At 42.2% G+C, this 12,781-nt stretch overlaps 1 protein-coding gene across 1 annotated transcript in view; it reads left to right on the plus strand.

The window, feature by feature from the left end:
* Positions 1-1,006: 1,006 nt before the first annotated feature.
* The window catches only part of LOC146219599 (NACHT, LRR and PYD domains-containing protein 3-like), a 29,259-nt gene continuing 17,484 nt past the window's right edge, over positions 1,007-12,781 (plus strand). Inside the window, exons 1-5 of the mRNA XM_084694709.1 lie at positions 1,007-1,028; positions 1,134-1,362; positions 1,646-3,413; positions 3,538-3,705; positions 11,186-11,356. Coding sequence (XP_084550835.1) covers positions 1,191-1,362; positions 1,646-3,413; positions 3,538-3,705; positions 11,186-11,356 — 2,279 coding nt within the window. The 5' untranslated portion in view covers positions 1,007-1,028; positions 1,134-1,190. The remainder of the gene's footprint in view (positions 1,029-1,133; positions 1,363-1,645; positions 3,414-3,537; positions 3,706-11,185; positions 11,357-12,781) is intronic.

Consider the following 12,781-nt stretch of genomic DNA (forward strand, 5'->3'; position numbering starts at 1 on the left):
CCCTACTAAAACAAAGGGTTAGAGCTGCTGACAGTAGATACTAAAGTATCCCTCATCACATCCCTACTAAAACACAGGGTTAGAGGTGCTGTCTGTAGATACTAAAGTATCCCTCATCACATCCCTACTAAAACACAGGGTTATAGCTGCTGACTGTAGATACTAAAGTATCCCTCATCACATCCCTACTAAAACACAGGGTTAGAGGTGCTGACTGTAGATACTAAAGTATCCCTCATCACATCCCTACTAAAACACAGGGTTAGAAGGAGTCAGATGGCTGGGAGTCAGATGGATGAGAAGGTTGCCGGATCGATTCCCAGCCGTGTCAAATTACGTTGTGTCCTTGGGCAAGGCACTTCACCCTACTTGCCTCGGGGGGAATGTCCCTGTACTTACTGTAAGTCGCTAAATGACTAAATGTAAATGTACTAAAACACAGGGTTAGAGCTGCTGACTGTAGACCATGTGATAAAGGTTCACAGTGAGAGATACACAGCAACAGGTCTGGAAAGATCATTTTAGCTACCGATATTGGCGGAAAGTATGGATGTATCTGTGGTGTCTACTTTAGTGATTTATGTTTGTAAGACACTTTGTTGTGTTTGACAGGATCAGACAGCAGAGACCAGCCTCACTTGTACCCAGCTGTGTGTCCATGAAGAGTGACTGGTTTATGGATCAACCTATTAAGTTCAGAGACAAAGACATTATTACTGAACAGAGGTAAGAACATGATCTATTAATAAGAATCCAACTTCCAGATTCAGTGATGGAGGAGGACCTTCTAATGATGAAGGGTATCTACTGACCTCTGCTGGTGTTCAGTGATATGTGATGAAGACAGTGCAGGGAATGTCCTCTGTTGTCTGTCTCAGACCAACTCCCTAAAGAAACTCTCCCCACTGTACAGCTGTTACTCAATGTTGATGAGCACAAACTCCCTAAATAATTTACTTGTCCTCAGAGATCAACAGGAGTCTGAGGCAGAGCAGAGTCACCATGATGACTTGTCCTCCATATTCACAGTGAGTTTTGTGTTTATTTTAATTTCAAACAAGACATAATTATTTAATCTGATTGTACTACTGTGTATAGAGTGGTTCGTCTGATATCTTCCCTCTCTGTTTCAGGTGCTTGATGAGACTGTCATCAGGTTTGTGAAGAAAGAGCTGAAGAGGGTGAAGAGGATGCTGAGTTCAGATTTCCCAGAAGGCTTAGAGAGTCAGAGAGAGGACCAGGAAGTAGTGGACCCTGAATATCAGAAGCAGGAGAGCAGTGCCAGAGAGGGAGCTCTGAAGATCACACTGCACGTCCTGAGGAACATGAACCAGAAGGAGCTGGCTGATACTCTGGAGAAAAGTAAGAGACTCCATATTTAGTCTTAGTTGACCGACTGATGGTTTATGATGAAGGTTAGATATACGAAGAAAGTTAAAAGTAGTAGTACCCAATGTTGTGTAGGTATTCCTATAACCTTGTACTATGTATGAGTATACAAAACTGTTTCATCATTGTTTACCTGATAAATGATCAAATATTTGAAATATGTTTTGAATTGAATGTAGAGGAAACACTTTCAGTTCAAACTCTGTGAATAATCAAAACTACGTTATCAACTTAACATGTGTTGTTTTTTGTTCAGATGAGCGTGCAGAGATTTTTCGACAAAAACACAAATCTAAACTGAAGACGAAGTTTCAGACTGTCTTTGAGGGCATAGCTCAACAAGGAAACCCAACTCTTCTCAATGAAATATACACAGACGTCTACATCACAGAGGGTGACAGTGCAGAGGTCAATAGAGAACATGAGGTGAAACAGATTGAAACAGCATCCAGGAAATCAGCAAGACCAGAGACAGCCATCACATGCAACAACATCTTTAAACCCTCAGCTGGACGAGATACACCTATCAGAATTGTTCTGACAAAAGGAGTTGCGGGCATTGGAAAAACTGTATCTGTGCAGAAGTTCATCACAGACTGGGCTGAGGGACTAGCCAATCAGGAAATCCAGTTAATCTTTCCTCTGCCATTTCGAGAGCTGAATCTGTTGGATGGAGAAGAGTTCAGTCTGATGGAACTTGTCCATCACTTCTTCTCAGAAACCAAACTATCAGGAATCTCCAACTATGACAAGTACAACGTTCTGTTTGTCTTTGACGGTCTGGATGAGTGTCGACTGCCCTTAGCCTTCAAAAAGAACAAGAGCTGGTGTGATGTCACAGAGTCCACCTCAGTAGATGTGCTGCTGACCAACCTGATCAGAGGAAACCTGCTTCCCTCTGCTCTCATCTGGATCACCACTCGACCTGCAGCAGCCAATCAGATCCCTTCTGAGTGTGTTGACCTGGTTACAGAAGTACGAGGGTTCAATGATGCTCAGAAGGAGGAGTACATCATGAAGAGATGCAGTGATGAGATCCTGGCCAGGAGAATCATCTCACACATCAAGGCATCAAGGACTCTCTACATCATGTGCCACATTCCAGTCTTCTCCCTAATGTGTGTGACAGTCCTGGAGCACATGCTGAGAACAGAGAAGAAAGAGAAGATGCCCAAGACCCTGACTGAGATGTACACAGCCTTCCTGGTGTTACAGACCAAACAGAAGAAGGTGAAGTATCATGGGAAAACTGAGACAGATCCACACTGGGATGAAGATAGCATTAAGAGCATTCTGTCACTGGGAAAACTGGCCTTTCACCAGCTGGACAAAGGCAACCTGATTTTCTATGAGAAAGACCTGACAGAGTGTGGCATTGATGTCCATGATGCCTCAGTGTACTCAGGAGTGTTCACACAGATCTTCAGAGAGGATGGTAAAGTCTTCCAGGAGAAGGTGTTCTGCTTTGTCCATCTGAGCTTTCAGGAGTTTCTGGCTGCTGTGTTTGTGTTTCTCTCATTTATCAACAACAATGAGAATCTGATGTTTCAGTCCACCTCAGACACATCTAGCGTGTACAAGAGTGCTGTGGACAAGGCCTTGCAGAGTAAGAATGGACATCTAGACCTTTTCCTCCGCTTCTTCCTGGGCCTCTCAATGGAGTCCAATCAGACTGACTTACGAGGCCTACTGACTCAGACGAGAAGCAACACACAGAGCCATGAGGAAACAGTCAAGTACATCAAGGAGAAGATCAGAGAGGATCCTTCTCCAGAGAGATGCATGAATCTGTTCCACTGTCTGAATGAACTGAATGACCATTCTCTGGTGGAGGAGATCCAACAGTACTTGAGCTCAGGAAGTCTCTCCAGTCAGAGGCTCTCATCTACACAGTGGTCAGCTCTGTTCTTTGTGTTGCTGACTTCAGAAGAGAAGATGGATGTGTTTGACCTGAAGATATACTCCAGATCAGAGGAAGGTCTTCTGAGGCTGCTGCTAGTGGTCAAAGACTCCAAAACTGCTCTGTATGTATAAAGCAATTTTAATAATTATATAATTTAGGACATATTGTGATGTTTGATTATCCTATGATCCCATCGTACAAAGTATGACTCTGGTGATGTGTCATGTTCTCCTTATGTCATGTAGGCTGAATGACTGTAACCTCTCAGAATGGTGCTGTGAAGCGCTGGCCTCAGCTCTCCCCTCCTCAGAGCTTACAGAGCTGGACTTGAGTAACAACAACCTGGGGGATTCAGGCATGAAGCTGCTCTCTGCTGGACTGGGGAATCCACTCTGCAAACTGGAGACACTGAGGTCTGTATTTATGTTCAACATGAGATAATAGCAAAGTTATAATTGCACAATGTCTTCGTACAGTTGATTTGAGACAATATAATTGACATTGGCGATTTTAGCCTGAAATTTCTGGTGGGGCAATTTTGTATGACGTCATGTCACCGTCACAAAAATAGGGGTAGCTGATTATTATTACATTAGGCCTATATAGACCAGTCAGATATACTATGGGCTGCATTTTGAGTGCCAGCCGGGAGCAGAAATCCTTTTTCAAATACATTTCACATACTTAAGCGCTCAGCACTACACAAAGATGTTGCCTATAATAATAATAATAATATTGCATCGTATTTTTAACGCACTCTTCATTCCAAAGAATCTCAGAGTGCCAACATAGTAGGCACTATAATACAGCATTAAAGTAAACTGATTGCAACAAAGTAAAAAGATTAGACAGACATAACTTGCATCATTTACAAAACTTTGTAAAAAAGACGATGCACTTCAGCTCAAAAAAAAAAAAAAGTTTTGACCCACCAATGCCGATCACTTAAAAAGGAAGTTGACGCGGCGGTTCTTTGCTTGAGCAAACCTTTCGATCACTTTGCTGTTAAAATCCAGCAGTCCATTAACGAACGGGTTCTCAATAGAAAGCATGGAGAGGGCGTTCAGTCTCTTCTGTCCCATCGTGTTCCTTGTGAACGTCTTAATCCTTTTCAACATTGAAAAGTTCCTCTCAGACTCCGCAGACGTCATGGGGGTTGTGATGATGATGAGTACATATCGATTCTCCTCCGCCTGCTTGTTGTGCTCTAAAATGTTCCGCTGATAAGCACTATCCTATGGAAGCAAATCGTGTGCATTTCCAGAAATGGTTTTTCATTTTAAGAATGTGGCTGCATTATTTGACTCATAAATAAAATTAGTAGGCCTAATCAATCATTCTATTTGCATTTTAATTGTCTTCTTTAAGACTGCTCATTCTTTCACTTAATTAAAATGAAAACGAAAAAGACATTTGAAATTTAATTTTCAAAATATGCCCCAGCAAATAGATACCAAAATTCTATTTGAAATGTAAAATTCGAAAATGAAAATGCATTTCCAGAAATGCGTTTTCATTTTAAGAACGTGGCTGCAAAATCATGACCACAATTCAAATTCAAATGCATTTCCAGAAATGCATTTTCGTTTTCGTATTCTGTCCGCAAAGAACTGCCCATAATTCGAAAACGAAAATGCATTCTGAGCGGCGCAGCAGAGTGACGTCAGTATCCTCTCTTCTTCAGCTCCCTGCTGACCGAGCTACCCATCTTGTTCGGTAGGGAGCGGTGTGCACATACGCATTGCATTACATGACAACATTTGCCGGGAAATTGACTGAATTGCCGGGTCTTTAGAGGACGCATCACAGACATAGAGTTAATATAACTAGAGTAAGCTACTTTTGTCTTCCAAGATGGCGTCCCCATTCATTTCTATGAAAAGTGCTCTGTGGCGCAGTGAGGCAAGCGAGAGCGCGAGACCGGACGCGGCCATCTTTCCACTTCCGTGTCTTCCGGTCTAGCTTTAAACAGTGGCTCTTTTTTTCCCTGGCTCCGAGACCTGCACGCTTGCATCTAGCTGTACACGTCATACTTTGCGACAACCAGTCGCGAGCATAGATTGATATGGTTACGAGCCTATGTTACGAGCGTGTGAGCTAAGGCAGGGGTTCCCAATCCTGGTCCTCGGGCCTCCCTGCCCTGCATGTTTTAGATGTTTCCTTGTTCCAACACACCTGATTCAAATGAATGGTCGTTAGCAGGTTTCTGCGTAACTAGATAACGACCCATTCATTGGAATCAGGTGTGTTGGAGCAGGGAAACATCTAAAACATGGAGGGCAGGGAGGCCCGAGGACCAGGATTGGGAACCCCTGAGCTAAGGCATTGCAGTGGCAGAATGGGGTACAAGTCCGATAAGAATCAGACACATGATGCAAACTTAACGGAATGTATTCTGTCATTGTATAGTATTCCTTTCACTTGTTTTTTAGAAATAGGCTATAGGGCTAAATATAGGGCTATTCTAGATGGAACTCATCACATAGGTTGCTTTTTTTCTTCGTGATATCAGTATGATTTCCAACGCATCGTATCATATGAAATAAACTGTTAGCATGAACAGCTCCGTCTTTGTTCTCGCCAGGCAAAGAAAGCTTTATAGTTATTTTGGTAACCGAAATCTTCCATAATGCAGACTTAGCATAGCTTACTTTCTTCTTTATATTCAAACAAAATGCCACGAAATTCACACTGCCTTCAATTTAACATCAGTGTAGAAATATGGCCTGCGTTTTATATGTTCATCCTACAAAACCAAACGCCTATTAATGGATATAACGTGATCTAACAAGACTTAAAATAATGTAATAAATAAAAGCTTGAGAACTGTGTCTAAAATATACTTTATTGGACATTTGCCTTTGAAAGGGGAATATTCGCAGAACCATAGGCTACAAGACGTTTCCATCAGATGTAAGTGGGGATGAAACATAACGCATCGTATCAGATGAAATAAACTGTTAGCATGAACAGCTCCGTCTTTGTTCTCGCCAGGCAAAGAAAGCTTTATAGTTATTTTGGTAACCGAAATCTTCCATAATGCAGACTTAGCATAGCTTACTTTCTTCTTTATATTCAAACAAAATGCCACGAAATTCACACTGCCTTCAATTTAACATCAGTGTAGAAATATGGCCTGCGTTTTATATGTTCATCCTACAAAACCAAACGCCTATTAATGGATATAACGTGATCTAACAAGACTTAAAATAATGTAATAAATAAAAGCTTGAGAACTGTGTCTAAAATATACTTTATTGGACATTTGCCTTTGAAAGGGGAATATTCGCAGAACCATAGGCTACAAGACGTTTCCATCAGATGTAAGTGGGGATGAAACATATGGAGTCACTGAGGACCTTCATTGTCCCACAAAAGCAGTCTGGCTTGATGATACGATCAACAAAAGAATAATGGGTGTGTTTAAAAAAAGCTTCTGAAGGCAAGACTAATATTATTTATATAGCCTATAGGCCTATATAATTTCCTATTGTGGTTACCGGTTAAAGTATTAATCTTCGTCTTTGCTCCAGATAGACGTCAACAATCTATGCTCGCGCTTAACATATTATATTTGCCATCATGTCATGAACGTTTTTACGAAAAATCAAATCTGTTTTAAAATAACGGGAATAAACTATATTAACAACATTTCATGTATGTGTGACAACCATTTGCTTAGGCCGAATCCCAATACTCCCCCTTCCCCCTTCCCCTTCCCCTTAATTTACCCCTAGCCCTTGGCCCTCGAAACTAAGGGGTAAGGGCTACATAGCCCTAAGAAATGGGACACCACTTGGTTACAGGTACGTCATCTAGCACGTATCGATATCTCCAAAGCAAGTAGTGTTATGCACTGATTTAAACGAAATTCGCTGCTAATGGAGTTTACTTTAAACTGTAGACATGCTAGTCAAAGAAATGCGGGACTGTTGTGCAATTCAGCACTGTAATATTAGCGTACCAAACTAGCGATTTTTAGAAACGTTTCAATTAGGAAAATGGTTGCAAATATATATGTTCATGACTGTATATAACACAAAACAAGACTGTCATAATTTTTTTATCAATTAATTAAACCGAAAATATTACTCTCTGGATGATCTGGCCGCCATTGTTGCCGGTCGCGCAGTTTTCACATAGCCCTCGGTTTCAAGTAAGCTTCCGACCTCACTTGGTTTTAAGGGGTGTATACCCCTTAAGGTGCCAGTATGGTACTCCGACTCCGTTACGGATGGGCGGGCCGCCGGATAGGACGGATTAATTAGCATTTCTGTTGCCTTTATGGTTCTCCGAAGGCTGGGGGTGCTGAAAACAATTCACCGCCAGAACAGTAGGTGGAGAAGCGGTTTTTTGTCGAAAACACGTTGCTTTGTTGCGTCTTTGTAAGTTAGAAATCGTTGTTGTTTATCTCCCACCTCTCATCACACGTGTGACACTCTTACCAACTGTCACTAGTCAGACGATGAGTGCAGCAGGTGCAGTCACATAATATTATATTAAAGACAAACTCAAGGCCCGCCACGTCATTTTATGTGGCCCGCGGAAGATTAATGGGCTATTGAAATAAGTCTACGCTGCTTTACAGCGTGCATTGACCATAAACGACATCTCTCACCATGCATTTCAATTGTGTTACGGCAAAGTGACTAGCTCACAATAAAATTTCTCTCCAAGAAGTTCTCATCACAGACGTCTTTCAAAAAGACGACCTTAGAGAAAACGCCTTTCTGTCGAAGTCGGAAATGATGTCGTTTGGAAATGATGTCGTAGCGGACCAATCACGGCCAAGGGGTATCCGTCGCGTACAGCACGGCACGACGGATCGACAGGAATTTAAACGGTGCACGCTAAAGGTCTCCGTCGGCCCCGCAGACGACGGAGAGGGCGTTTCAGGGCGTTCCAACTATGCGTAGGCCCTTCCCATGTGTCCGTAATCGTATAGTACGGAGTAGCATATAAAGGCCTTTAGTCTTAGCCCTTCCCCTAGCTCAAAAAGAGTATTGGGACACCACTAGCTCTCACGGCAACGCGCAAAACGAAGGGGAAGGGGGAAGGGGTAAGGGGGAGTATTGGGATTCGGCCTTAACTTGCTACAACAGGGCAGGCAACTCAAGCCAGTTCTCCCTGTGCTCATTCAATATATGGCTCATTCAGCTCCATGTAAATCGGCTATCGGCCAATGTGAACTATTGTGCTCGTGCCCTGTTAGTATTCGCAAGCACATTTGCAGGCAACTTTTATTGACGTAAGCAAATAAATGGGGTGCTAGTTTACCCATTTCGGATTGGTCTCAAACTTAGCAAAAATCGGGATAAATTATTCAATGAAAAAGCTAGTAGTATGAGCCAGGTTCGAGAATCGAACAAAAATTATTGGGGGAGATAGTTTTGTAAATGTTGACTGGAGTTAATAAAAACGACCGGAAGAGTCGGAAACCTAACCGTAATGCAATACCACCTACATCCACCGGGGCCGTTGCTTCAAGCCGAGGGGCGAGGGGTGGGGGCTTGGAACCACCCAGCAATGTCATGTTGCCGTAAAAATCACTGGACCACTATACCGCCAACTGGTGGTATGGAGGCTTTACAGCTACCGAGGCACATATCGTCGCACATGCACACGCACACGAGTTGTGGATTTGTACCACGGCCGAAGTGTATACAAAAGTCATGTGTAAAAAACACAGCCAATTGAGAGGCCACCCTTTGTGATTACATATTTGGATAAGGTTTTACACATAAACAAATCTGAGAGCGCATTTGTGGATCCTTGTACGCATTTGTGGATCGCGGTAACCATTTGTGGATAGTACACATTTGTGGATCGTACACATTTGTGGATCTTGCTGTGCATTCGTGAATCGTGCTGTGCATTCGTGGATCTGCTGTGCATTTGTGAATCTTGCTGTGCATTCCTGAATCGTGCTGTGCATTCGTGAATCGTGCTGTGCATTCGTGGATCGTGCTGTGCATTCATGGATCGTGCTGTGCATTCGTGAATCGTGCTGTGCATTCGTGGATCGTGCTGTGCATTCATGGATCGTGCTGTGCATTCGTGGATCTGCTGTGCATTTGTGAATCTTGCTGTGCATTCGTGGATCGTGCTGTGCATTTGTGAATCTTGCTGTGCATTCATGGATCGTGCTGTGCATTCATGGATCGTGCTGTGCATTCATGGATCGTGCTGTGCATTTGTGAATACTTTTGCTACAATAATAGCCCCATAGAAAATACCATATAAAAAGGGAAATAAACAGGAAACAAAGCACTATTCGAAAATGGTTGTTAAGTCATTTACAAAAACCTAAGACAAAATAATTATGAAAACATATTTGCCGACCCAATTTTCATCACCCACCCGTGGGTCGCGACCCAGACTTTGAAAAACACTGCTACTGTACAGCCTGTAAACTAGTTTAGCTTGCTAACGCAAGAGCACCTGCTTCTCCAGTTCTTTCAATAAATAATCTAGACAGGCATTAGCAATAGGCTAGACTGCTATTCGTTTTCTGGCTATTTTTTGTAAGCTTCCCTTCTAATGCAGCCTAACAGCTAGCCTTTAGCTAGCTAGAATTTGCTAAGTAAGGTATGTTGATGTGATATTAGAAACGTATTTAGCCAACAGTGGACCCCTAGTGCAAGAAAAGATAATGTTCATTAAAGGGGCAATTGACTGTTTTTTGGGGATATTTCACACTGTTCCTTAAGGTCTCCACATAGGGTATGTAACATTGGTTGGGTTGAAAATGGCCCGGGTGCTGTTCTATGCCCACTGACAGATCCTCTGAAATGTTCCCGGGAAAAAACACTAGCCTTTTCTCCTTTTATGGTATGCTCATTAATATTTAGATGAGCTGCGCGTTGACGCAACACGGCCAACAGCAGCACTTGCTGACACTGTTTTCAACAGATTGACTATATATCATTTGAAATGATAACATTACTTGTTTCCACTTCTGTTGTTGAAGCAAACTGGATTGACTTGGGTGGGTAGAACGTTAGGCTACAGCTTAGCAACCAAACCATATCCTGATTCTACTCGGCTTCAGTTAGCTAGCTAGCTAGCTCTAAATAACTTGCTGAAAAATAACATGACCAAGATCTGGACAAACATGCATCTTGAATTGTAGATTTACATTACACAGGTTATTTATTTGAATGAAACACAGTCAGGAACAAGAATCAACGTTAGCCCCATTGCCAATAAACTAGGCTAAATTATCACACATTCTACCTATGCTCTTGCGTTAGCAAGCTAAACTTGTTACTAGTAACAGTTACTAGCAATGCTTGTTACTAGTAACAGTTACTAGCAATGCTACCGTATCCTGTATCAAGCACCTGCCTTTCTCCAGTTCTTTCAAATAGATTATCTAGATAGGTAACGTCTGGTCTAGAACAAAAGATTCACTGATGGCCTACATTTCACATTATATGACTTAGAAATACCTCAGGAACGCCACATGATGTCTCAGTATACATTAGACAGGATCGTTTTGGGGATATTTCACAAGTACAATCCAGCTTAGTACAATCAGCTTTTCCTGCAGGTTCGTTTTTCACATTGGTTACCGGCTACTGTACCATTGTGTTCAAGTCAAATGTTATATAGCCCTTTTTCAAGCAATGAAAATACTTCAAACACACCCATAGAACTTCACCTAAACCAACCTAAACCCTCAAGAAAGTCAAGGACAACCTCTCAAGGAAACTCATCGTTAAAACATTTAAGAAAGCTTGGAAGGAGCAATTCAGTGAGAGTTCCACTCTTCCAGAGGTGGTTGGTGTTGAAGAAGAGGTGCAGACCATAAGCAAAGCATAATCATGCATCAAGAGTATAGGTAACAATACAAATTGTTTGTGATCCCTCCCTAATGATAACCTTCTACAGGCTGTCAGGCTGTCACATCACAGAGGAAGGCTGTGCTTCTCTGGGCTCAGTGCTGAAGTCAACCTCCTTCCTGAGACAACTAGATCTAAGTAACAATGATCTGAAGGATGCCGGCATGAAGCTGCTCTCTGCTGGACTGGGGAACCCACTCTGCAAACTGGAGATACTGAGGTCTGTATTTATGTTTTACATGAGCCATTAGTAAAGTTATAATTGTACAATGCATTTGTGTGGTTGATTTAGACAACAGAGTTGAGTCTCAAGTTGGGTATAAACTTCATGCCAAGAATGAGATACGCCTTCTAGTCATCAGTGATGACTAGTTTGATAAGAAACAGGCAGATTCGCTGCAGGCAGATTTGCTGCATCTGAAACACTCCAAAATATACTGTACATAATGATTGGCATATATTTTATTTAATGTTTGTGTTTATTTTAGACAGCATGAAAATGCTGATACAACTTTTTATGAATGTGCAACATGATTGCAGTCTCTTTGGGTAGTCTTAACAATAGGTATGTGTTGCGCCCTGAGCGCAAGATTATCGACTGAAGGGAGAAATACACCAGAGCTGTGTCTACTACCGTACACTTCGAGCACTGACTTTCAATGCTTGGGGCGCTTCACTCACAAAACCAGCAGAATTCAGTGCACTGAAAGTACCCGGATAGCGCACTGCAAACGGTCCAAAAAAACAGTGCTTTGATGGCACATCACAGTGAGCTATCCTTGGCGCCGTCTCAGGTCAGACAAAAAGTCTAACCATAATTCACTGTTTCAAGTCAGCCGCCTGCAGCCGGCTGCACCGCTGCATGGAGTCAGTCCATGTCGAATGCACCTATTAACTCTATGGGAGAAGCGCGTTCATTTTGGCACGTTTCGCGGGTGTCGCGAGCCGATTGACGTCCGTCACTGCCGCCAAGTGTTTAACGTAAGTGTTCAATTTCAGACAGCACTTATCAGTGACGGAGTGCACTGAATATGTTTTGTTTAAGGTATGAATAAGTACAGTCCGACATCCTTGGAAATGTATAGATAAAGCATGTAGACTAGTCAGTTCTCAGCAGGAGGAAAAAACGTTTGTTTGCGCTGTGTCTAACGAATGTGTTTCTGTATGTTTTACAGTGAATAAATATATGTGGATCTTGACACATTTAACTCATTCCTTGAGGGTGTTACATATGACCTTGCCCAAAGGGTAATAAAATGCAGCTTAATTAAATGTTAAACTTAAACCTATTTCACATTACAACACAACCTGTCATTCATCAAACGTTAACATCTGGGGTTTCCCTCGTCACAGTGGAAAAACATTGACTTTAATCTGCGAACACTTGTTTTATTACAACACTGAAATGTGCAGTCATGAATTTCACAAAGAGAGTTGCCGTGAACATTGCATTCTGCAATGGTGGATAGATATGATCCATGTTCTATGTCTCGTACTGCTTAAGAATAGGGGCTATAGTCCCAACTTATTTGTTGGGTTCATTCAAGTCACTATTTTTGAGCGGGCTTTATGTAGCAGACGTCCTGATGTTCCATAGAACTACTACCATCAAACTGAACGCAAACCTAACCTTCCTGAACTGGGG

This window comes from Hypomesus nipponensis, chromosome 28 (genome assembly GCF_054491055.1).
Source record: "Hypomesus nipponensis isolate SF chromosome 28, ASM5449105v1, whole genome shotgun sequence".
NCBI classification, from domain to species: Eukaryota; Metazoa; Chordata; class Actinopteri; order Osmeriformes; family Osmeridae; genus Hypomesus; species Hypomesus nipponensis.